We start from the raw sequence: 26,630 nt of genomic DNA, 5'->3' as shown, positions 1-26,630 counted from the left end.
AAACACTAGAAGGAAACCTAAGCAGCAGTGAAAAGGCATAAAAGATAAATTTTGAGTTGCAATTCAGAAAGGAACAATATAACAGAGTTGTTGAGGCTGAAGTGGTTTTGAAGTTCACTTGTAATGAATTTATCTGTGGTTATTGAATGTATAATTGCAATGGCACACATTTTTTTCATTGATTGCAGTACTTCAGGGTCATCCTTGGTGATGTATAGTTAATGCATAACATGAGTAGGCCCTGAAATGGTTATTGGTCTCTGAGAAGGTTAATTTGTGGCCTCTGCTACCTTTAGGACAAGTATTAGTATAAGAGTCATCACATTGCCTGACTTGTCACTGTCTTTCCTCTTTCAAGTGCATTGAGGTGCAATGGCACTGAATAATATACACAATGTGCAAGAGTACGGTTGGGGGGAGGGACTCAAACACAGATAGCTAATAGGCAGTGTGTGAGGCAGGAGGCAGAAAAGGGAAACACTCAGACCCAATATGTAGGAGAGAAAGAAGGGAAAAGAAATAAACTGAGAATAAGAAATGATGGGTCCCTTAAATGTGTATATTTTAATGCTAGGAGCATTGTAAGAAAGGTGGATGAGCTTAGAGCCTGGATTGACATCTGGAAGTATGATGTTGTGGCGATCAGTGAAACATGGTTGCAGGAGGGTTGCGATTGGCAATTAAATATTCCAAGATTTCATTGTTTCAGATGTGATAGAATCGGAGGGGCAAGAGGTGGGGGTGTTGCATTGCTTGTCAGGGAGGATATCACAGCAGTGCTTTGGCAGGACAGACTAGAAGGCTCGATTAAGGAGGCTGTTTGGGTGGAACTCAGAAATGAGAAAGGTTTAGCAACACTTATAGGGGTGTATATAGGACCAGGGCTGGGAACTGAATATTCAGGGGTACACAACGTATAGAAAAGACAGACAGGTGGGCAGAGGGGGTGGGGTTGCTCTGATGGTAAGGAATGATATTCATTCCCTTGCAAGGGGTGACATAGAATCAGGAGATGTTGAATCAGTATGGATAGAAATGAGAAATTGTAAGGGTAAAAAGACCCTAATGGGAGTTATCTATAGGCCCCCAAACAGTAGCCTCGACTTAGGGTGCAAGTTAAATCAGGAGATAAAATTGGCGTGTCAAAAATGTAATGCTACGGTGGTTATGGGAGATTTCAACATGCAGGTAGACTGGGAAAATCAGGTTGGAAATGGACCCCAGGAAAGAGAGCTTGTAGAGTGCCTTCGAGATGGATTCTTAGAACAGCTTGTACTGGAGCCTACCAGGGAGAAGGCAATTCTGGATTTAGTGTTGTGTAATGATCCTGATCTGGTAAGGGGACTAGAGGTAAAAGAGCCATTAGGAGGCAGTGATCACAACATGATAAGTTTTACTCTGCAAATGGAAAGGCAGAAGGGAAAATCGGAAGTGTCGGTATTGCAGTATAGCAAAGGGGATTACAGAGGCATGAGGCGGGAGCTGGCCAAAATTGATTGGAAGGAGGCCCTAGCAGGGAAGACGGTAGAACAGCAATGGCAGGTATTCCTGGGAATAATGCAGAGGTTGCAGGATCAATTTATTCCAAAGAGGTGGAAAGACTCTAAGGGGAGTAAGAGACACCTGTGGCTGACAAGGGAAGTCAGGGACAGCATAAAAATTAAGGAGAGGAAGTATAACATAGCAAAGAAGAGTGGGAAGACAGAGGATTGGGACTCTTTTAAAGAGCAACAAAAGTTAACTAAAAAGGCAATACGGGGAGAAAAGATGAGGTACGAGGGTAAACTAGCCAATAATATAAAGGAGGATAGCAAAAGTTTTTTTAGGTACGTGAAGAGGAAAAAAATAGTCAAGGCAAATGTGGGTCCCTTGAAGACAGAAGCAGGGGAATTTATTATGGGGAACAAAGAAATGGCAGAAGAGTTAAACCGTTACTTTGGATCTGTCTTCACTGAGGAAGATACACACAATCTCCCAAATGTTCTAGGGGCTGGAGAACCTAGGGTGATGGAGGAACTGAAGGAAATCCACATTAGGCAGGAAATGGTTTTGGGTAGACTGATGGGACTGAAGGCTGATAAATCCCCAGGGCCTGATGGTCTGCATCCCAGAGTACTTAAGGAGGTGGCTCTAGAAATAGTGGAAGCATTGGAGATCATTTTTCAATGTTCTATAGATTCAGGATCAGTTCCTGTGGATTGGAGAATAGCAAATGTTATCCCACTTTTTAAGAAAGGAGGGAGAGAGAAAACGGGTAATTATAGACCAGTTAGTCTGACATCAGTGGTGGGGAAAATGCTGGAGTCAATTATAAAAGACGAAATTGCTGAGCATTTGGATAGCAGTAACGGGATCGTTCCGAGTCAGCATGGATTTACGAAGGGGAAATCATGCTTGACAAATCTACTGGAATTTTTTGAGGATGTAACTAGGAAAATTGACAAGGGAGAGTCAGTGGATGTGGTGTACCTCGACTTTCAGAAAGCCTTCGACAAGGTCCCACATAGGAGATTAGTGGGCAAAATTAGGGCACATGGTATTGGGGGTAGGGTACTGACATGGATAGAAAATTGGTTAACAGACAGAAAGCAAAGAGTGGGGATAAATGGGTCCCTTTCGGAATGGCAGGCAGTGACCAGTGGGGTACCGCAAGGTTCGGTGCTGGGACCCCAGCTATTTACGATATACATTAATGACTTAGACGAAGGGATTAAAAGTACCATTAGCAAATTTGCAGATGATACTAAGTTGGGGGGTAGTGTGAATTGTGAGGAAGATGCAATAAGGCTGCAGGGTGACCTGGACAGGTTGTGTGAGTGGGCGGATACATGGCAGATGCAGTTTAATGTAGATAAGTGTGAGGTTATTCACTTTGGAAGTAAGAATAGAAAGGCAGATTATTATCTGAATGGTGTCAAGTTAGGAGGAGGGGGAGTTCAACGAGATCTGGGTGTCCTAGTGCATCAGTCAATGAAAGGAAGCATGCAGGTTCAGCAGGCAGTGAAGAAAGCCAATGGAATGTTGGCCTTCGTAACAAGAGGAGTTGAGTATAGGAGCAAAGAGGTCCTTCTACAGTTGTACCGGGCCCTGGTGAGACCGCACCTGGAGTACTGTGTGCAGTTTTGGTCTCCAAATTTGAGGAAGGATATTCTTGCTATGGAGGGCGTGCAGCGTAGGTTCACTAGATTAATTCCCGGAATGGCGGGACTGTCGTATGTTGAAAGGCTGGAGCGATTGGGCTTGTATACACTGGAATTTAGAAGGATGAGGGGGGATCTTATTGAAACATATAAGATAATTAGGGGATTGGACACATTAGAGGCAGATAACATGTTCCCAATGTTGGGGGAGTCCAGAACAAGGGGCCACAGTTTGAGAATAAGGGGTAGGCCATTTAGAACGGAGATGAGGAAGAACTTTTTCAGTCAGAGGGTGGTGAAGGTGTGGAATTCTCTGCCTCAGAAGGCAGTGGAGGCCAGTTCGTTGGATGCTTTCAAGAGAGAGCTGGATAGAGCTCTTAAGGATAGCGGAGTGAGGGGGTATGGGGAGAAAGCAGGAACGGGGTACTGATTGATAGTGATCAGCCATGATCGCATTGAATGGCGGTGCTGGCTCGAAGGGCTGAATGGCCTACTCCTGCACCTATTGTCTATTGTCTATTGTCTATTGTCTATTATAGACCGCCAAATAGGGAACGAGAATTGGAAGAGCAAATATGTAAGGAGATAGCAGATATTAGTAGTAAGCACAGAGTGGTGATTGTGGGTGATTTCAATTTTCCGTATATAGACTGGGAATCACATTCTGTTAAAGGGCTGGATGGTTTGGAGTTTGTAAAATGTGTGCAGGATAGTTTTTTGCAGCAATACGTAGAGGTGCCTACCAGAGAAGGGGCAGTGTTGGACCTCCTGTTAGGAAATGAGATGGGTCAGGTGATGGAGGTATGTGTTGAGGAGCACTTTGGGTCTAGTGATCATAATGCCATTAGTTTCAATATCATTATGGAGAAGGTCAAATCTGGACCAAGGGTTGAGATTTTGGATTGGAGAAAGGCTAATTTTGAGGAGATGAGAAAGGATTTAAAAGGAGTGAGATGGAAATTGTTGTTTTATGAAAAGGATATAATAGAGAAATGGAGGATATTTAAAGGTGAAATTTTGAGAGTACAGAGTCTTTATGTCCCTGTTCGGTGGAAAGGAAAGAATAATAATTTGAAAGAGCCGTGGCTTTCCAGGGAAATTGGACACTTGGTTCGGAAAAAGAGGGAGATATACAATAAATATAAGCGGCAGGGAGTAAATGAGGTTCTTGAGGAATATAAAGAATGTAAAAGGAATCTTAAAAAGGAAATTAGAAAAGCGAAAAAAAGATATGAGGCTGCTTTGGCAAGTAATGTAAAAGTAAACCCCAAGGGGTTCTACAGATATGTCAATAGCAAAAGGATAGTGAGGGATAAAATTGGTCCATTAGAGAGTCAGAGTGGACAGCTATGTGCTGAGCCGGAAGAAATGGGGGAGATATTAAACAATTTCTTTTCTTCGGTATTTACCGAGGAGAAGGATATTGAATTATGTGAGGTAAGCGAAACAAGTAGAGTAGTGATGGAAATTAGGAGGATTAAAGAAGAGGAGGTACGGACACTTTTGAAGAATATAAAAGTGGATAAGTCTCCAGGTCCTGATAGGATATTCCCTAGGACATTGAGGGAAGTTAGTGCAGAAATAGCAGGGGCTATGACGGAAATATTTCAAACGTCATTAGAAACAGGGATGGTGCCGGAAGATTGGCACATTGCGCATGTTGTGCCTTTGTTTAAAAAAGGTTCTAAAAGTAAACCTAGCAATTATAGACCTATTAGTTTGACGTCTGTGGTGGGAAAATTAATGGAAAAGATACTTAGGGACAATATATATAATTATTTGGATAATCAAGGCCTGATTAGAAACAGTCAACATGGATTTGTGCCTGGAAGGTCATGTTTGACTAATCTTCTTGAATTTTTTGAAGAGGTTACCAGGGAAATTGATAAGGGCAAGGCTGTGGATGTTGTCTATATGGACTTCAGTAAGGCATTTGACAAGGTTCCACATGGAAGGTTGATTAAGAAGGTTAAATCGTTGGGTATTAATAGTGAGGTTGCAAGATGGATTCAACAATGGCTGAATGGGAGATACCAGAGGGTAACGGTTGACAATTGTATGTCAGGTTGGAGGCGAGTGTCTAGTGGAGTGCCCCAAGGATCTGTGTTGGGTCCACTGTTGTTTGTCATTTACATTAATGATCTGGATGATGGTGTGGCAAATTGGATTAGTAAATATGCAGATGATACTAAGATAGGTGGAGTAGTTGATAGTGAGGTAGATTTTCAAAGTCTACAGAGAGACTTGGGCCTTTTGGAAGGGTGGGCTGAAAGATGGCAGATGGAGTTTAATGCTGATAAGTGTGAGGTGCTGCATTTTGGTAGGACAAATCAAAATAGGACGTACAGGGTAAATGGTAGGGAATTGAGGAATGCAGTGGAACAGAGGGATCTGGGAATAACTGTGCATTGTTCCCTGAAGGTGGAATCTCATGTGGATAGGGTGGTGAAGAAGGCGTTTGGTATGCTTGCCTTTATAAATCAGAGCATCGAGTATAGAAGTTGGGATGTAATGTTGAAATTGTATAGGGCATTGGTGAGGCCGAATCTGGAGTATGGTGTGCAGTTCTGGTCGCCAAATTATAGGAAGGATGTCGACAAAATGGAGAGGGTACAAAGGAGATTTACTAGAATGTTGCCTGGGTTTCAGCACTTAGGCTACAGAGAGAGGTTGAACAGGTTGGGTCTTTATTCTTTGGAGCGTAGAAGGTTGAGGGGGGACTTGATAGAGGTTTTTTAAATTTTGAGAGGGACGGACAGAGTTGACGTGGGTAGGCTTTTCCCTTTGAGAGTGGGGAAGATTCCAACAAGGGGACATAGCTTCAGAATTGAGGGACAAAGGTTTAGGGGTAACATGAGGGGGAACTTCTTTACTCAGAGGGTTGTGGCTGTATTTAATGGGCTTCCGGTGGAAGTGGTGGAGGCTGGCTCGATTTTATTATTTAAGAGTAAATTGGATAGGTATATGGATAGGAGGGGATTGGAGGGTTATGGTCTGAGTGCAGGTAGATGAGACTAGGTCAGGGAGAATGGTCGGCGTGGACTGGTAGGGCCGGACAGGCCTGTTTCCATGCTGTAGTTGTTATATGTTATATGTTAACTCAACAAGTCAGGCAGCATCTCTGGAGAGCATGGATAGGTGATGTTTTGGGTCAGGACCCTTTCTGTAGATGAGTCCTGACCTGAAATGTCACCTATCCATGCTTTCCAGAGATGCTGCCTGACCTGCTGAGTTACTCCAGCACTTTGTGCCTTGTTTTGTAAACCAGCATATACAGTTCCTTGTATCTCCAATGGCATTGAACCTCCTTCCACAATGGTGGTCAGGGTTTTATTGTGAACAAAAGGATCAAAGCAGAAATGGCACAGAGCAGCACCTGGAGCTCTATATCTAACCACTACATGGTTTCTGTTTGGAGGTTTGTTCATGTTAATATCATTCCCTGTGTTGCATTGTTTCTGTGTACATCCTACAGGAATATTAATGGGCATCCATAAATGTCCCCGTGTCTTTGGTACCTTTTACAACTGCAGGAAGAGCGGAGCTTAAATTTAAGGAGAATTGATTTTACACTCTGTATTATGAAGGAAAATACACTGCAAGGCCACATTGCAGACAAAAGATACATGACATCAAATTTTCTTGAAGCATGACTGTTTCTTAACATATTAAGATAATTTCTTCCTTCAAAAGGTTCTATGTAATCTTGTGCATTTAATGAAGCTGGAAATTACATTCTAGTTTAATATCAATGATGGCTCTTAAAATATCAAAGCACTCTTTCAGCATGTACGAAGGCCCATGTGATATGCTCAAGTCTTGGAATGAGGTTTGAAAATAAGGCCGACAACCCTCGGGTAAGACTGCTGCAGGTGATTCAAGCCTGTCCCAAGTCTTGTGGAACTTATTATCCTTCGATCTCAAGAATGATTTGTCCTTTCCTCAAACTTATCAGCTAGCAAGACAGAATTACAAATGGCTGCAGCCCAGTTGCTCAATTGTTTAAGAGGTTAAGTAGACCTTAAAAACTTAACTAGATGCAGGAAAAATGTTCCCAATGTAGGGGGAGTCCAGTACCAGGGGCCACAGTCTAAGAATAAAGGGGAGGCCATTTAAAACTGAGATGAGAAAAAACTTTTTCACCCAGAGAGTTGTGAATTTGTGGAATTCTCCACCACGGAAGGCAGTGGAGGCCAATTCACTGGATGAATTTAAAAGAGAATTAGATGGAGCTCTTGGGGCTAGTGGAATCAAGGGATATGGGGAGAAGGCAGGCACGGGTTACTGATTGTAGATGATCAGCCATGATCACGATGAATGGCGGTGCTGGCTCGAAGGGCCGAATAGCCTCCTCCTGCACCTATTTTCTAAGTTTCTATGTTAACCCCCTGGCATTTATTCTTGAATGGCAGTGGGAAACTGGTGAGTTTATTTTACGACTGCAACTGATTTTAGCCCTTTGACATCAAGTTGTTAGAATCCCCTCAGCACAGGGTGGAGGGGAACATAATATTTTGTAAACATTGTTCGTTCATCATGATTTAACCTTTGAAAACTCAATAACAAATATGGAAATAATGGTAATTTCTAGGTGATGAGATTTCACCCATGTAAATCAAGTAAATTGTCTTTCATCATTCATGCCATCAAACTCATCATTTGTATGCGTCAATTCCACAGTAATGCGTAAATATTTAAAATATTACAAGTGATTTGGAAATTATATCTGCAATCCAAAATGGGTTTTTTAAATAATTAAGGCCGATTATTTTGATTTATTTCTAATGCATTACAATGTTATCAGTTCTTTGGATTATTCATTAAAATCAGTATGGTTCCAGGGATATAATTGTTTTGAACAATTAACAATATTCTTGCATCTGGCAGGAAACTAACAGGACTGAACTGGCATATTTTAAGTGCTGGCCCTATTTGGCAAACATCTGTGTGGCCATTTTGGGCAGATATAGTGAGAACTGCAGTAGACAGCAGGGATGTGACTTCAGAGCAACAGATTCTACCTGTGGTATCTGTAAATTGCAAGCCCTTGCTTGGGAGTTGGCTGGGAGAGGCTTTTGTAAGGGTCTTGTGATTAGAGAAATGGGGAGTGTGGAGGCTATACATTTCAGAGTGAGTAAGTAGGGAAATCAAGATCCTTTGTATGAATATGACCCAATTTTGCATTTATTACCAAGTCCTGACAGCATGCAAAGAAATCTACTGTGTTCAATTGGAAAATTAGGATTGGAAATTGGAGCTGTCCTGTTTTAACTACTCTCTGTTCCTGTCTCTGTGGGTATAAGTTAAAATGTCTCGTAAAATTTCTCCAGTTGTACAAAATGTGGAGAGATTATTAGAAATTGAGGTATTCATGGCTCACTTAATTGCGGTGATTTTTCAAACATGAAGCAAGTAACACTCATCCCTCTCTTTGTTGCAGGTAAATTCCGTCACAGAGCTTCAATACTTCACAAACTGGCCAAAAACAAATGTAATGTAGATGACGGTGAGAAACCCAATAGCACTCCTAATCACATGGGTAAGGCTTTCCAAACCAAGTGCTGTTGCAATTCTGTTCCACAATGTGTGACAAAAACTGATTTTAATACAACTTTTATTTCCAGTCTTTTACTTAACCAGCTCTACTAAAGCAGAATGCAAATGTAAAGTAAATGTTGTTTTATAAATCCACAATTGTCATTTGCACTGTAATGCCCTTCAAAGTGCTGCAATATGGCCCAATGTGAAGTACAGATTTTACTGCCACGTGATTTGAATTTAACTCCAGAATTTTATTTTGTGCAGTAATGTATTTTGTCTTAGCAATATGGTTTGCCTGAAATGTAAGCCTTTCCTCCCTCTTTCTACCTTTGCTCACTGATTTGTTTAGTATTCTGGAAGTTAATGTTTTTATTTCAGGTTTCCAGCATCAACAATTTATTTTACTTGCTGATGAAGCAGAGAGATAATTATACTAATCCAACCTGCTCCTACATTCTGTTAGATTTGGAAGCTCACTATTTAAAAAAATTAAAATACATATTAATTTCTTCATTGTTGTTAACATCCATGTTTCCCAAGGATCTGTTTCCCTTTTAAAGTTTTCAATTGATCTTCTATCTGGAGCCTTTGAATCAGTGTGATCATAAAGCTTTGTTTGAATGTTTTACACGCACGCGCACACGCACACGCACACACCCCCCCCCCCCCCCCTATAGTTTTAGTGAGCAGGAAGCCTACTGTTGGTCTTTCATTGTAGCTGAGTTATTCTGTATCCCGCTACCAGCAGTATTTGGGGAGTTTATGCAGACTGCAGCAGTTCAAAAAGGTAGTTCACCACTGCAATCTCAAGGGGAAATAGGAATGAGCAAAATATACTGGCAAGATGGAGACTTCTCTTGAAAAATTGATTTTTTTTAAACCAGCACTCGAGGTAACTTCCACTTTAAGTGCCTTAATCTGTTAATCCCTCTGATTAGTATGAAAAATAATGCACCAGTATTTTCACATAGTGGAACTGCAGTTATTTTCTATCCTTTTTTTCCCAATTCATTCTCTGATTTTCCTTAAAGCTAGGCTTTGTCAGTATCTTCAAAGGGTATTTATTTGAAACTGGATTTAAAACATTGCTGGATTAGAAATTGTTCCCAGCACGAGTCTGGTGCCTGTTTGCAGAGACTTCCTTTAGCCACACAGAAGTAGGGGACAAAGGCAGTGTGTTCTGTAGCAGATGAAAGGTGCAAACCACACCAGTGAGAATGAAAATCCCAGATATGGCATCCAGGTGTAAGTTGCCCACTCCACCTTTCCGGTTTCTATTATGCATTCATGCATTGGACACCTGAATGCAAATTTCAGACTTTATTTTTGCTTTCAAAGCCCTTTAATCTCACGAGTTAAGAAGAAGATGGTCCCATTGCTCATCAACGTCCTGATAGTACATTGCTCCATTATCAGCCCTACTTTCAAACTATCTATGACACAAAATAAATTCAAGCTGAAAGTTGCAGGCATTTTACCTGACACTTTCTTGAACTCTGGTTCTAGTCAAGAAGGTTCCAATGAAAGATCATACTGTAAGCCTGCAGTGTAAGCCATTTGAGGTTGGGAGCGGCCTTGGAGGTGAAGTGCCTTGGGAGGTAAAGTGTGAGTCTTTGGCTCGAGAGTCTTCGGCGAGAAACCTGAGACCAAAGAGGCTCTGCTTGTTTGGACTTTGACTTGTGATTTTTGTCACTGAACAACTGGCAGGCATGTTGGTGCAGTGTGCTTCCTGTAGGATGTGGGAAGGCAGGGACACCGCTGGAGCTTCTGGGAACTACACCTGCAGGAATTGTGTCCAGGTGCAGCTCCTGAGTGAACGTGTTGAGGAACTGGAGAAGCAGTTGGTTGGCCTCAGAGCCATCTGGGAAGACAAGAGATTCCTGGACAGGACCTACAGTGAGGTTGTCACGCCAAGGATACAGGAAGTGCAAAGGTGGTTGACTGTGAAAAAGGGCAGCACATGTGGAGTGTAGGAGACCCTGGTGGCTGTGCCGAATGAATACAGGTACACCCTCTTGTGAGCTGTCGGGGCAGAAGATGCTTCCAGTCCGAACGGAGGACAGGTTAGTGGCTCCAATACCAACGATGAGACTCGATCGGTGAGACCGACGTCAGGCAAGAGCCACTGTGGTGGGTGACTCCATTGTCCGAGGTGCGAACAGGAGATTCTGTGGTGGCAGGCGAGACTCGAGGATGGTCTGTTGCCTCCCTGGTGCCAGGGTTAAAGATGTCATGGACCGACTTCAGAACATCCTTGAGAGGGAAGGTGAACAGCCAGAAGTAGTTGTGCATGTGGGACATACAACGTCGGGAGGAAGAGGAAGGAGGTTCTGCATCGCATGTTTGAGTTAGGAAGAAGACTGAAGAGAAGGACTTCCAGGGTGATTATCTCTGTACCGCTTCCTGTACCTTGTGCTGGTGAGGGCAGGAACATGGAGATAGGGGATATGAATGTATGGCTGAGAGGCTGGTGCAGGGAGCAGGGATTTAGATTTATAGACCATTGGGATCTCTTCTGGGGTTGGGGTGACCTGTACAAAAGGGACGGGTTACACCTTAACTGGAGGGGGACCAGCATTCTGGCAGGCAGGTTTGCTAATGCTACACGTGTGGAGTTTAAATTAAATAGTGGGGGGGAGGGGTTGACAAATTGGGAATATAAAGATGGAGTTAAAGGGGAAGTGATTACAGGAAAAGTTGCAAAATACTCCCAAATTAAGGGGAAGGAAAGTTCGAGAAGGGATAAGGTCAGGGTCAATAGTGACCGGTGTGAGAGGGGAGGTGAATACCGAGGTTAAAGTGTTGTATTTGAATGCGCGAAGTATAAAAAATAAAGTGGATGAGCTTGAGGCTCAGTTAGATATTGGCAAGTATGATGTTGTGGGAATTACAGAGACATGGCTACAAGAGGACCAGGGCTGGGAGCTGAATATTCAGAGGTGTACGACCTATTGAAAAGATAGACAGGTGGGCAGAGGGGGTGGGGTCGCTCTGTTGGTAAGGAATGATATTCAGTCCCTTGCAAGGGGTGACATAGAATCAGAGATGTAGAATCAGTATAGGCAGAACTGAGGAATTGTAAGGGTAAAAAGACCCAATAGACAATAGACAATAGACAATAGGTGCAGGAGTAGGCCATTCGGCCCTTCGAGCCAGCACCGCCATTCAATGTGATCATGGCTGATCATTCTCAATCAGTACCCCGTTCCTGCTTTCTTCCCATACCCCCTGACTCCGCTATCCTTAAGAGCTCTATCTAGCTCTTTCTTGAATGTATTCAGAGATGGGAGTTACCTACAGGCCCCCAAACAGCAGCCTGGATAAAGGGTTCAAGTTGAATCAAGAGTAATAATTGGCATGTCGCAAAGGTAATGTTACAGTGGTTATGGGAGATTTCAACATGCAGGTAGACTGGGAAAAGCAGCTTGGTAATGGACCCCAAGAAAGGGAGTTTGTGGAGTGCCTCCACGATGGATACTTCGAGCAGCTTGGACTGGAGCCTACCAGGGAGAAGGCCATTCTGGATTTAGTGTTGTGTAATGAACTGGATTTGATAAGGGAACTCAAGGTAAAAGAGCCATTAGGAGGTAGTGATCATAATATGATAAGTTTTAATCAACAAATTGACTGGGAGAAGGGGAAATAGGAAGTGTCAGTATTGCAGTTGAACAAGGGGGACTATGGAGGCATGAGAGAGGAGCTGGCCAGAGTTGACTGGAAAGAGACCCTAGCAGGGAAGATGGTGAAACAACAATGGCAGATATTTCTGGGAATAATACAGAAGGTGCAGGATCAGTTCATTCCAAAGAGGAAGAAAGATTCTTAGGGGAGTAAGAGGCGACCGTGGCTGACAAGGTAGGTCAAGGACAGTATAAAAATAAAAGAGAATAAGTATAACATAGCAAAGATGAGCAGGAAGCCAGAGGATTGGGACTCTTTTAAAGAGCAACAGAAGATAACTAAAAAGGCAATACGGGGAGAAAAGGTGAGGTACGAAGGTAAGCTAGCCAAGAATATAAAGGAGGATAGTAAAAGCTTCTTTAGGTACGTGAAGAGGATGAAAATAGTTAAGACAAATGTGGGTCCCTAGAAGACAGAAGCAGGTGAATTTATTATGGGGAACAAGGAAATGGCAGACAAGTTGAACAGGTACTTTGGATCTGTCTTCACTAAGGAAGACACAAACAATCCCCCAGATGTACTAGTGCACAGAAGTCCTAGGGTAACGGAGGAACTGAAGGAAATTCACATTAGGCGGGGAAATGGTGTTGGGTAGACTGATGGTCCTGAAGGCTCATAAATCCCCAGGGCCTGATGGTCTGCGTGCCAGGGTACTTAAGGAAGTGGCTCTAGAAATCGTGGACGCATTGGTGATCATTTTCCAATGTTCTATAGATTCAGGATCAGTTCCCATGGATTGAAGGGTAGTTAATGTTATCCCACTTTTTAAGAAAGGAGGGAGAGAGAAAACGGGAAATTATAGACCAGTTAGCCTGACATCAGTGGAGGGGAAGATGCTGCAGTCAATTATAAAACAAGTAATTGCGGAACATTTGGATAGCAGTAACAGGATCGTTCCGAGTCAGCATGGATTTACGAAAGGGAAATCATGTCTGACTAATCTTCTGGAATTTTTTGAGGATGTAACTAGGAAAATGGACAGGGGTGAGCCGGTGGATGTAGTGTACCTTGACTTTCAGAAAGCCTTTGATATGGTCCCACATAGGAGATTAGTGGGCAAGATTAGAGCACATGGTATTGGGGGTAAGGTGCTGACATGGATAGAAAATTGGTTGGCAGACAGGAAACAAACAGTAGGGATTAACGGGTCCCTTTCAGAATGGCAGGCAGTGACTAGTGGGGTACCGCAAGGTTCGGTGCTGGGACCACAGCTATTTACAATATACATTAATGACTTAGATGAAGGGATTGAAAGTAACATTAACAAATTTGCGGATGACACAAAGCTGGGTGGCAGTGTGAACTCTGAGGAGGATGCTATGAGGATGCAGGGTGACTTGGACAGGTTGTGTGAGTGGGCAGATGCATGGCAGATGCAGTTTAATGTGGATAAATGTGAGGTTATACACTTTGGTGGTTAGAAAAGGAAGGCAGATTATCTGAATGGTGTTAAGGTAGGAAATGGGGAAGTACAAAGAGATCGGGGTGTCCTTGTTCATCAGGCACTTAAAGTTAGCATGCAGGTACAGCAGGCAGTGAAGAAAGCTAATGACATGTTGGCCTTTATGACAAGAGGAGTTGAGTATAGGAGCAAAGAGGTCCTTCTGCAGTTGTACAGGGTCCTAGTGAGACTGCACCTGGAGTACTGTGTGCAGTTTTGGTCTCCAAATTTGAGGAAGGACATTCTTGCCATTGAGGGAGTGCAGCGTAGGTTCACTAGGTAAATTCCCGGAATGGCGGGACTGTCGTATGTTGAAAGACTGGAGCGACTAGGCTTGTACACAGGAAATTAGAAGGATGAGAGGGGATCTTATTGAAACATATAAGATTATTACGGGATTGGACATGCTAGAGGCAGGAAACATGTTCCCAATATTGGGGGAGTCCAGAACCAGGGGCCACAGTTTAAGAATAAAGGGTAGGCCATTTAGAACGGAGATGAGGAAAAACTTTTTCAGTCAGAGAGTTGTAAATCTGTGGAATTCTCTGCCTCGGAAGGCAGTGGAGGCCAATTCTCTGGATGCTTTCAAGAGAGAGTTAGATAGAGCTCGTAATGATAGCGGCATCAGGGGGTATGGGGCGAAGGCAGGAACGGGGTACTGATTGTGAATGATCAGCCATGATCACATTGAATGGTGGTGCTGGCTCAAAGGGCTGAATGGCCTCCTCCTGCACCTATTGTCTATTGTCTATTGACAGGCAGCCACTCTGCTCCCTGCTCTTTGCTGTGTCTGTTTTGGAAGCTGTCAAGAGAGACATGAAGCATAGGAATGGTGTAATATTCCTTTTCAAGTCTGATATAATTCCCATTCTTAAGATCCTGACGCATCCATTTGTTAAAAGTGGTTACTCAGCCTGAAAGGATACTGAAAGACATTCCATTTACTGCAAGTAAACACAGTCAGAAATTTCAGCCTCGTTATAATCAATGCCTGAAGAAGGTTAAGGGTAAGAGTCAGAGACAATGAGGAACGTATTATCTCCCATGTCAACTATTCCATTGTAGATTCAACAATGGGTCAGATCACATCGGTATTTTACTGGTATTGGTTTATTATTGTCACGTGTACTGGGACACAGTGAAAAGGTCTGGGTGCCATCCAGCCCAAATCATACCGTACAGAAAACAATCAGGCCATTCATAAGTACAACTGAGAATGCAGAGAGAAAAATACAAGAGTGCAGAATATAGTGTCACCGAATTATAGTATTACAATTGCAGAGAAAATGTCCAAGGTCCGCAATGAGGTAGATTGGAAGATCCTAGGTTATGGGAGGACCATTCGGTACCCTGACATCAATGGGGAAGAATTTTATTAATAGTATAATTAAATTCAGGTCTTGGCTCTGCTCTAAATACCATAAATAAAAATTGACAGAAAACTCTGTATAAGTTGTGAAGTTGTGCTACAGTCAACTACTGTACTCAATGGCTACCCAATATTATGATTAAGATAGCCAAATTATTTTCTATTTCATTCAGCTCAAATGCGAGAACATTTTAATGAAATAATATAAAATTACAGGATTAGTAAAACATCAAGGCAATTTGGTTTTCTAATTTAATGCAGATTGAATCCATTGTTTGTTTATCATTTAATTGCTTATAATTGCTTACTTAACAACTTAAAAACTAATATGGTTCCTGTCAAATGAATTCTTTAATTTTTATAAATCACTTTCCTTGGGTATAAAGTCTGAGAACCTAAAATCTTTCATTAATTTTTAGTGGAGGAGAGGAAATGTTTACTGCATGCTCACTTGTAGCATGTTTAAACAGATTTTAAGTATATCATTAATCGGTTGCTTCCCATCATTGCTATTCTTTTTCAGTAATTGTTATTCTTTTACAACTAACAAAAAGGGATCTGGACATATACTTGAAACAGAAAAATGGATTATGAGGAAAGAATAGACTGGGGAGTCTCAGTGGGGAGTCACAGTGGTGCATCTGGTAGAACTGCTACCTCACGATCTAGTTACCCCGGTTCAATCCTCACCCCCCCCCCCCCCCCCCCCCCCAGTGCTGTTTTGTCCAGGATGTGCACGTTCTTATAGACAATAGACAATAGGTGCAGGAGTAGGCCATTCAGCCCTTCGAGCCAGCACCGCCATTCAATGTGATCATGGCTGATCATTCTCAATCAGTATCCCGTTCCCGCTTTCTCCCCATACCCCCTGACTCCGCTATCCTTAAGAGCTCTATCTAGCTCTCTCTTGAATGTATTCAGAGAATTGGCCTCCACTGCCCTCTGAGGCAGAGAATTCCACAGATTCACAACTCTCTGACTGAAAAAGATTTTCCTCATCTCTGTTCTAAATGGCCTACCCCTTATTCTCAAACTGTGGCTCCTGGTTCTGGACTCCCCCATCATTGGGAACATGTTTCCTGCCTCTAATGTGTCCAACCCCTTAATAATCTTATACGTTTCGATAAGATCCCCTCTCATCCTTCTAAATTCCAGTGTATACAAGCCTAGTCGCTCCAGTCTTTCTTCTTGTGTCTATGGTTGACAATGGGTACCTTGATCTTGTTCCATATCCTAAAGATGTACAGATTGATGTTAATTACAGTAGCCACTGTAAATTGCCCCAAGTGTGTAGGTGAGTCGTAGAATCTAGGGGAGTTGTTGGGAATGTGGGAAAAATAGTGTAGATGAATGCTTGAAGATTAGCTTGTGCCTGGTGAGACAAAGGATATGTTTTTGAGTTTTATGATGCCTCTTCGAGAGGGGTGAATAGATTAGTGTAGGAATTTATGATTCAAATCTTGACAAGAAGCAGGGTAGAAATCAGTTACATTTCATAACGGTAGCAATAGACACAAACTGGTCTTTTAAGGTTTTTTTTGTTTTAGAAATACAGCGTGGAAAGGGTCCTTCGGCCCACAGAGTCTACACCGACCAGCACGCTAACACTATCCTACACACACTAGGGACAATTTACACTTATACCAAGCCAATTAACCTACAAACCTGTACAAACCTGTACGCCTTTTGAGTGTGGGAGGAAACCGAAGATCCCGGAGAAAACCCACGCGATCACGGGGAGACCGTACAAACTCCATACAGACAGCACCTGTAGTCAGGATCAAACCTGGGCCTCTGGTACTGCAAGCGCTGTAAGGCAGCAACTCTACCGCTGCACCACTGTGCCACCCTAGTCATCAGTGGGTTATTTTTATGGAAATAAATAATTAATTCTTGGAAATCAACAAATTATGTTTAAATGCTACAAATCAATGTAATATTAAATTTCTACATATATTGACGAAGAGGTGCAATTTGTTTTGAGGCATGCATCCAAAGGTACATTGACATATTAAATAGCTAGGTTCTAAATACAGAGTATCAGCTAAAGATGAGGTCTTTTCCCCTCAAAAAAAAATGTTGGTGGGAAAGTCCCACTAAAATACTTTGAGTGAATGAAATACTTTTGTTTCATTACCAACCTACATCCTCTTCCATTGACATTAACTTTCTTCCTTCTAAATGTGCAGAGGAATTATTATTTGTGATGGGCATTATGCAGTGAAGGTGTTATCTGTTACAGATGGATATGGTAAAATATATTATTGGGTTAGCAATGCAGAGGATTGAATTACCTTCTAGAGATGCAATTACATATCCCACTGTAACATCTGGATTTTTAAGTTTAGTTGATTAAATAAAAATCTGGAAAGCGCTAGTATCAGCAACGGTGATGAGAAGCAAATTGATTGACATAAAAGTCCATCTGCTTCACTTACTGTATGTCTTTTAAGACATCTGACATATTGAATGTTTCTCCTCAGACTGTCACCTGTATTCTTGCTGCTATTGTTACAGAGACACATCTTAACATAATCAAGAACTATTTTAATCAAGAACTATTTGAATATATTTAATGCGAACAGTTTATCTTTGCTTGGATCCCACTCACCCATCCCCAATGCTTGTCTCGCCAATTTCCACAAAGGCACCGTTTTAACCTACAAATGCAGCCTACCCACTTTTGGGGGAAAGGCGAATACTGAATTACTGAATCACTGTTGCAGCTGGCATATGAAAATAAGTGATTTCTGGCCGATTCTTTGTCTACCATAAACACTACTTGAAAGTTGTATTATGTGAAATTAAGTTATTATTAAATTAGAACTCATTTTATTGTTTCCAATAATGTATTTTGCAACAGAAAATGCATTGTTATTGTTTTGATAAGCTTGCTTCTATTCCATAGTTGGGGTTTGCCAATGTCATTTTCTAATGTGTCGTGTATTCCAGACAAAGTAGAGCTGCCAAATACAGCAAACGTGGAAGTTGAAGTAACATCACCAAAGGATCCTCTCCCACCAGTGCAGAACGGAAGCTTGCCCAATGGAGCAGAGGTTGCAATCAGCCAGGTTTGTGTATGTGTGTCCACGCAGAAATAAAAGCTACTGGCGGAAAGACAAATGTTATGTTAGTCCATCCACCATCAGAGATTAGAACTGTTGGTAGAATAATCCCAAAGTTATGATTGAATTGATACCTTTGCTTGATTGTTTATTAAGAAAAGATTTTTTTTTAAATGTTGCCAATATTTAGCAAGCTAATAGTTTGTAAAATGATATTACCATACAATAATGAAGCAAATGTATGACGGACACTGGCCAGTGAAAGGGTTAATACATCCATCTTAGTTGCACTGCATAAATATGCCAGCTTGATGTCATAAAAATATTTCTCTTTAGTTTAGATTCTCTGGGGATTAAAATATTTTCCGGAATCTAATCCCTTGGTGATGCGGAATAAATATTTTATGCTAATAGGAAATAACCAGCTTTCCAGTCCGATATTCAAACTTATTCTTAATGTCAAATTCTGTTGACATTAAATAAATGTAGACAAATTCTGTATTATCCTGAAAAAAGCCCAAATATTTGTCTAAAATATGTTTTGGATTTAGAAAATCAAGACTTTGACTATGCGTCCACATAAGACAAAGCCTATATTGATGTCCACAACACCTCACGCATGCTAAACATGGAGTTACAAATAAAGTTCTTGTATCCCAACCATCCAGTTGGGGACAATAATAAACCACATTTTAACTGGTTGAATTGACCAACATTTGTTCAATTCTGTTATGAAGAATCTCTCATCATTTTGTGTCATCTTGTTGCTTGTTAAATTATAATTTATTGAAGTCTTATCATTTGGTGTTATTTAACAGTTTTTGTTAATTCAGAAACTGCCACTTGGTGAAGAATCAAATCTTGCTCTGCTTTAAATGCATGCTATCTTAATTTTTCCTTTCAAATGACTCTTTTAACAGCAACAGTTTTGATGTCCTGAGAACAGTGAGTTTGAATGGGTGTAGTCATTGTTCACTGAGCAGGTTTGGCAGGCAGATTTCAGAGGGCAAAGCTTCTCAAACAGCCAGCTGCATGAATAGTTGGGTCATCTGTTTCAAAGGCATTGGGACAAGACTAGCCACTAAATAATGTGGGATCTTCACATTCAGAGAACAGGTGAATGTGGGTCACACCATAATAAAAGTGCTGAAATGTACCCTTAGCATTGTACTGAAAGTGGAAATTATGTTTGATGAATTCTTAGGATTATGATATCTCAGGTAAGATTAGCATTTGCCCCTCAGAGTTAGCTGTCCTTCACAAGTGACCCATCCCCATCGATCACTACAGTTGCAGGTTTTGGCCCGTGATAGGAACAGTGATAGATATCCAAAGACAATGGTAGACAATTTGGAAAAAAGCTTAGAAGTGATGCTGTTCACTTATGCCATCTGGTCCTGTCCTTGGCTGCCTTGCCTTTGGTAGTAGACGTCATGCCTATGAGAAGTGCTGTCTAAACTTTTGACAGTGCACCCGGTAGATGTGTAAACAGCTGCCAGTGGAGCAGGTGTTTACGGTGATAGATGAATGGGCTGTCGATCAGGTTGATTTCATATATCCTGAGAAACCTATGCTGTTGTTGATGCAGCTGGATGGAGAGTTTTTATCATGATTGGTGACTTTATAGATAACAGAGAGACTGTGAAGAGATAAATCACTACCTACAGAATACCCAGATTTAAGAGCACCATGGGTTGAAATTATATTTTTGTGCTGGTCCAAATGATCTTCCAGTTAGAAAGATTGCCAGGGTGTTGATGAAGGAGATATCAGCAAGAGTAATTAATACTGCTGATTGTCAGGGGGAGGCAGCTTCTCTCTCCACACTGCCAGATGGTCATGCTGATGCAAATGCTATTTTTTGATTTTTCAGTTCAAATGCTGCCAAGTGCAGACATGTGGATTGTGAATGGAACCAAACAATCCTGTAATCAGCAAACTTTTGACCTTCTTATAACCTTACTATTGTCATTACAAAAAAAACAGCAATTCTTATGCCTTTTAAAGAAGTTTTATTTGACCATTTACGGCAAAACAGACACTGAACTCCTGTAACCATTCAGCTTTATCAATGTGGCACACTGATCAACTACAAATATTCAGAAGATCAAAACTAATTTGCATTATTTTACATTACTCATCATTCAACTCATTTAAGCTATTAGAATCACTTAAACTAATCCACTGAGATTTTTCTACCCCCCACCCCCAATGTTGACTGATAGTACTGACTCCATGATTTTCTCAGATCATCTATCTGGGACACATATTTCTCCAATTGACTGTCCATATCAACAATAACTCTTTTTCCCACGAGCCGTGGCCATACTGACATTCATACTTCCTGTTCTTTATCCTTGTTGTCCACAGCTGTGGGCATGTGATCAGTTGCAGCATTGGTTCCTGAACGGACACCTAGGCTATGCGGTACTGATACATTAATTACTGGATATATCTTCTGCACTATTTTTCTTTGCTGTTTTCTCGTCACTTCACCCCAGGTTGTTGGCTCTAATGTGAAAAGCCTCAACTTTGCTAAATTTATGGGTCTAAAGATTTTTAGTCTATTCTTCTATTAGGCATCGTGGACTTCAGTCCGAAATTACTGTTCTTGATACCGCACAGCACCAAAACAAACCAAGTTTCTTGTCCAGCAATTTTCAACATTTTACATACATTGAGAACTTTTATCTAACTTTTATTTCTCTCTTTATCTACTTGTATTTGGACTGATAGTTCCACGTTATAAATCAGTTGAAGATGGCTGAGCCAAAAACACCCTTCCCCTCCCCCTTCCCTGAAGGAACTCCTGAAGCAATATTCTGGGGCTGAGATTGTTGACTACTTTCCTTTGTGCAAGAGTTTTCCTCTTGCTTCCTACTCCATTTTCACTTGGGTTCTTGGGACTACACTCATTTGGATGTCGCCTGAGACCATGGGCACTCACACTTGCATCATCTCAGGAATTCAACGGCTTTGTCCAGGATGAGATCTAGAGTCAAGTCGTTCCAGTGAAGGTCATACTCTGAGTATCATAAGCTAGCTATTTTTAAGTGATAGCTTGATAGCGATGTGCTGATGATTGATAGAAGGCTGGTTTGGGTGGAATATGTATCACCTTTCACAGACAGGGCAAGGTCTGTGCAATTTTCCACAATGCTGCAGTTGCAGTTGCACTAGAACAGCTTGACCTTGGGCTTTTTTTGTGACTGTACACAGCAGTACAGCATACCAGCACCTCCAAAAGGTTAAACGTCATTATTTTATTTTCCGGCCACGTGACATGTACATTTATTAAAGGTCTGTGCCAAGACCTATATGTCTACAGGAAAAGTACTGGTTTGGCAAGCTGCAATGGGATTGTAGGACTGAAAGTCCTTACCACTTCTTCACCAAACATTAGCATCAAGTATTCTTATACCTCCACGCAGATGAAATTTACTTTGGCCTCGTTAGCACAACTCATTCCATCTCAAACTGAAGAACAGTATTGTAAAATAAAATAAAATAAAATAAAGAAACAAACAAGCCAGTTACCTTGGTAGCCCCCATTCAAATGACTGGGGCTGCACTGGATGGTGGCTTAAAGCTGAAAGGCTCGATACAATGTTATATCCAGCCCCTCAGCTCAGGATATCTATACTTAGCCCACTAGTGGAGGGTGAGCAACGGCACTGGAAATGGACTCCTTGCACACGCTGGAGTCTGAAAGAACATGCTGACATACAAGAGCATCTTGTGAGCTTGTTATCACCACTTAAGGTGAGCTTCAGCCCAACAACTCTAAAGGCTCTGTTAAAGATTACAAAAGATCACTTTAACTAAAATTTGAGGAAAAAATAGCTTTGGATGATTCTGTTCAGCTTTCTAAGCTTCATAGAAATAATTTTGTCTGCAGTGTAATGCCCTTTTATATTATCTCCAAGCAATTGCTCAATTTGCATGTAGAACTGCAGGTTAATGTATTTGCAGCAGTAGTCATAGTATTCAAGTGCTATTCAGTTCCAGATCTGCTGATTTGTAATTATGGTGTACACTTGAAAGTTCTTTATTGCTGCCATGACGACACATGTTTACGTAGTTGCCTCTAACTGTGCCAACTTCACACTGGCGGTAATCCAAGATATGCCACAATTACTGCTGCGTTGGATTTTCTAGCTTTATTCCCCACCTTGATCGAACATCCAATTTTGAAATATCCTAAGGACCCTGTTTCATTAAGCTGGACTAATTATGTTGCATATTTGTAGATGAGTTATCCATCCAATGGTGAAACAAAACATTGGTCTTTGTTTATGTTGTAAGTGATACCCCTTCAGCTGTGTACTTGCCGGCTTACATTGGCTTCCAGTCCACCAATCTCTCCAATTTAAAATTTTCATACTTGGATAAAAAGAATTCTTCAATGTCCCTCTCTGTCTCTGCAACCTCCTGTATTTCTGTGAGCCTCGTGTTCACCCTCCACTGTGGTGATATGGCAGTAGGAAGGTGGACAAGGCCCTGGAAGTCCTTCACATTGATTTTTGCTTCTTGACTTCTCACGGTATCAGCTGAACTCTCCTCCTGATTGTCACCTTTCTTTCTGTCGAAGCTGATGAATCAGTGCTCATCCATGTTAATCAATACTTTTAAGAAGTACTGAAAGTAGCAAGAATGTACTCTGAGTGGGGTGACTTCAATGTCCACTGCCAAGACTAGATGAGTCCTGAAGGACATTGCTGCCAGATCCAGTGTGTGACAGGTAGAAAGTGACCTGCACATTGTCCTCTCTGATCCACGAGTCGTGGATGCATCTCTCTGTGAGAGCAGTGATAAAACTGAAAACCACACAATCACTGTTAACCCAAAGTTCTACTATACCCCAAGGGCACCCTGCATCATGTACAATCATGCTAAATGGATGTAAATCCGAACATATCTGACAGCTCAAAACTGGACATCCTTCAGGTGCCGTGAACCATCAGCTGCAGCAGAATAGTACATCACCATGGTCTGTAACCTCATGGCCCAGCAAGTCCCTTATTCAACAGAAGCATTACAATACAAAACAATATATCTTTATTGTCATTGTACAGGGGTACAACGAGATTGGGAATGCGCCTCCCATATGATGCAATAAATTAATTAGCTAGTCAGTATTAATTTAAACAAATTAGAACAGTTTTAAAACAGAATAAAGTGCAAGTAGATCTGTGCCGGTTCACTGTGCGATGTGACCATCCGACTCAGCAGGACCAGTTCATAGCTGCTATGGCCCTGGGGATGAAGTTGTTCCTGAGTCTGGAGGTGCGGGCGTAGGTGGCCTTGTATCATCTGCCCAATGGTAGAAGTTCGAACAGACTGTTGAAGGGGTATGAAGAGTCTTTGTGGATGCTGGTGGCTTTTCTGAGGCATCATGTGTTGTAAATGCTCTCCAAGGCTAGTAGCTGTGTTCCGATGGTCCTCTGAGCTCTATGGACTACCCACTGAAGAGCTTTCCTCTCTGCGTCCGTGCAGCTGAGATACCACACAGGGATGCCATGTGTTAGGATGCCCTCTATGGTGCAGCAGTAGAAGGTCGTCAGCAGCTGTTGGGGTAGACCAGACTTTTGCAGTGTCTTAGGTAGAACAGTCATTGCTGTGCCTTCTTGACTAGCGCAGCAGTATTAGTGGACCATGTTAGGTCCTCCGAAATGTGAGTGCCCAGAAACTTGAAGCTGGACACTCTCTCCACACTGTCCCCATTGATAAAGATCAGGGCGTATTCCCCGTTGTGTGACCTATGGATGTTGATGATCAGCTCCTTGGTCTTGGTGGTATTTAGGGACAGGTTGTTATCAGAGCACCAGTCCGCCAGGTTCTGCACCTCCGCTCTGTAGTTTGTTTCATCACCAGACTTAGCTACCAGACTTGCTCAAGATGCAGACCAGAGCTATGTCCCAGAAAAGGTAATATTGGGATAGGTGTGGCATCAACAAGCCTAGTAAAACTGAAAACAACAGTAGTGAGAGATAGTGCTTGCAATCAGACTTTGCAGACATTGTGATTGTTGGAGGTTAGTCTTTCAAATCCAGGTTCACTGTGGGAACTTCTCTGGAGAGTGCCCTAGGCCTACTCATTGCTTCATCAATGATTTAAGGTCAGATATGGGGATGTTCATTGATCGTTGCTAAATATTCAACAACACCTAAGAAGCGAAGACAATCCAAAAAAAAGCAGCCAGCACGATTATTACCTCATCCACATCCCTACTCATGAATTTGCTTCACCAGCTTCACACAGCAGTTGCAGTGTATGTCATCTACTATGGAAATTGCAGTTGCTCTCCAGGACTATTCAGTCTGTGTCTCCCACATCAATGGCCTCCACCGCCCAGAAGGAAGAGGGCAATAGACGCATGACAACATCCCCTGCATGTCCCCTCCAATTTATACACTATTATGAATTGGAAGCATGTTGTTGCACCATCAGCATTGTTTGGTCTGAAACCTGGAGCTTCCCCCACAACAGGGGAGCAAGATCGACATCAATGGAAGAATCACAAAGTTTAAAGAATCTGTGCAGAAATGTACATTTGTACTCTGAACAATAAGGGACCTGCCAAAATAGTGCTATAACTTTTGTATGTCAGATTAATATGCCAATCACGATGTTGGTAGCTGCAAATACTACTTTTAATTCTGGATCTGAGCAATGAAATGGGTGGCGAGCGCAGAGGAATAAGTCACCCTCTAATGTTGCACAAGATTTATCCTAATAATATTTTGGCCGTACAAATGTGGTACTGGTATCGTAGAGCAATAACAAATTTAAAAGTAAATTAAAGTTACTGCAATAACTTCCAAAGTAAAACATAACTGTGCAATTCTCTGGTTCATTAAATACATTAAATTATTCCTCTCAACTCTTCTCTTCTTCTTATTGAGTCCACATCAGAAGATTAGAAATTGTTCAGCCGGAGCTGAAAACTCTTCCCAGCATCTGCATACAATGGCGTCTTGTGCTTCTTGTGTGTAGTGGTGGAAAGATTGGTGGAAACAGGGCCGTGACCCCCTCAACTCTACTGAACAACTCTAAGGTCATCATGTTTGGCATTGTTAAGAAACTCAGATTCTGATGTTAATTTCTTGGCCTCATTATTCTTTCGGAAATATGAGTGACTCCTGAACATGGAGTTCTCTGCGACCCGGGGATTCATTCCAGGATTAATTCCACAGTTATAAGCCGACCTACTGTCGTGTGAATTGCTCCAAAAGCATAAGAAGGTGACCAACATCTTATTAACTCATTCCTGTCCCCTTACCACTGGTTTGCACCTGGTCTATCATTTCCGCCTAGCGCACAACCAGTGCGGACTTGCTACCTGAAGCCACCTGCAAGACTATGTTGGACATTCCTGGTAAACAAGTATGTTAACCTTTGTCCAACTCACTCATGGGAGTTAAATACAAAATACATGCCAAGAGTTCACCAAATGATTCAGTGACCTTAGCACATCACTAGAGTGCTTGGTTACATGAATTAAACTAACTATCCTGCACCTCTTAAAGGAAAAATGTTTGTGGCTGTGACTGTTTGGAGAGCAAACTGAACAGTATCTGCAAAATAGCCTAGGCAGTAGCAGCAGAGGTTTGCCAGAACACCACCCTGCTGCCATCAGGTTGCAGGTGGCAATGTCAGCAATGTTCTCCATTGCATAGACTTCAGAGCATTCTGCTTGCCTTGACTTCTGGCTCCCTTTGGTCTAATATGGTTCCTCAAAGATGAAGACTTGCTGCAAGATGAAAGCATTATGGCTGCTCCTCACCTATCAAGAGTTGACCACCATGATCCTCTGTGTCTGGCACATCTGCCAGAGGATTGAGTCATCCTCCCATTGACTGGGCTTGCCACTACCACTGAAGCTAATGTGACGAGAGCCAACCAAATTGACTTTTTCTTAGTGCTCTGCCATTATTAGCCTCACCTGGTTCTTCAGCAGTCCCCTTCACTGAAATCCGTTCCTTTCACTGAAAAACACTCACTTAAAGAAAGTGAGTGCTGGTGAGTCTGGCACAAGTAGTAATTTCACCCTGCTATTTTAATAACAGCACTCTCTGAAATTGGAAAATCAGCCCAAGGGTGTCTTAGTTTCACGTAATTGAAATGGACATCTTGGATTAATTACTTTGGAAAACCTGGAGCTACTCAAAACAATGTAGAAAAAAAAGCTGCTGTATCACATCAGAGGTTTCACTCCATTTTGTCAATGAAACCTTGAACATAGAATCCCTTTGGTTCCCTCGCGCTCTATCTCTCCCCCACCCAAGTTGCACTAACTTCTAATTTTCACCCAACAAACAGCTAACAATGGCCTGATCCCTTGATCATCGTTTCTTTTTTGCATATCTTTCAATCGTTGTTCTTTATCGCTC

At 41.9% G+C, this 26,630-nt stretch overlaps 1 protein-coding gene across 8 annotated transcripts in view; it reads left to right on the top strand.

Annotated features, from left to right (window-relative positions):
• Window positions 1–26,630, top strand: part of LOC144591959 (sodium/potassium/calcium exchanger 2-like) — a 199,148-nt gene that overhangs the window by 159,675 nt on the left and 12,843 nt on the right. For 6 of the 8 annotated variants that reach the window (XM_078396033.1, XM_078396029.1, XM_078396037.1 and 3 more), the window contains 2 exons: window positions 8,581–8,679; window positions 18,125–18,249. In XM_078396033.1, coding sequence (XP_078252159.1) covers window positions 8,581–8,679; window positions 18,125–18,249 — 224 coding nt within the window. The remainder of the gene's footprint in view (window positions 1–8,580; window positions 8,680–18,124; window positions 18,250–26,630) is intronic. The other 2 variants (XM_078396032.1, XM_078396035.1) reach the window with 1 other exon arrangement.

Source organism: Rhinoraja longicauda, chromosome 3 (genome assembly GCF_053455715.1).
Source record: "Rhinoraja longicauda isolate Sanriku21f chromosome 3, sRhiLon1.1, whole genome shotgun sequence".
Lineage (NCBI taxonomy): Eukaryota > Metazoa > Chordata > Chondrichthyes > Rajiformes > Arhynchobatidae > Rhinoraja > Rhinoraja longicauda.
This window is presented reverse-complemented; position numbering and strand designations above follow the sequence as displayed.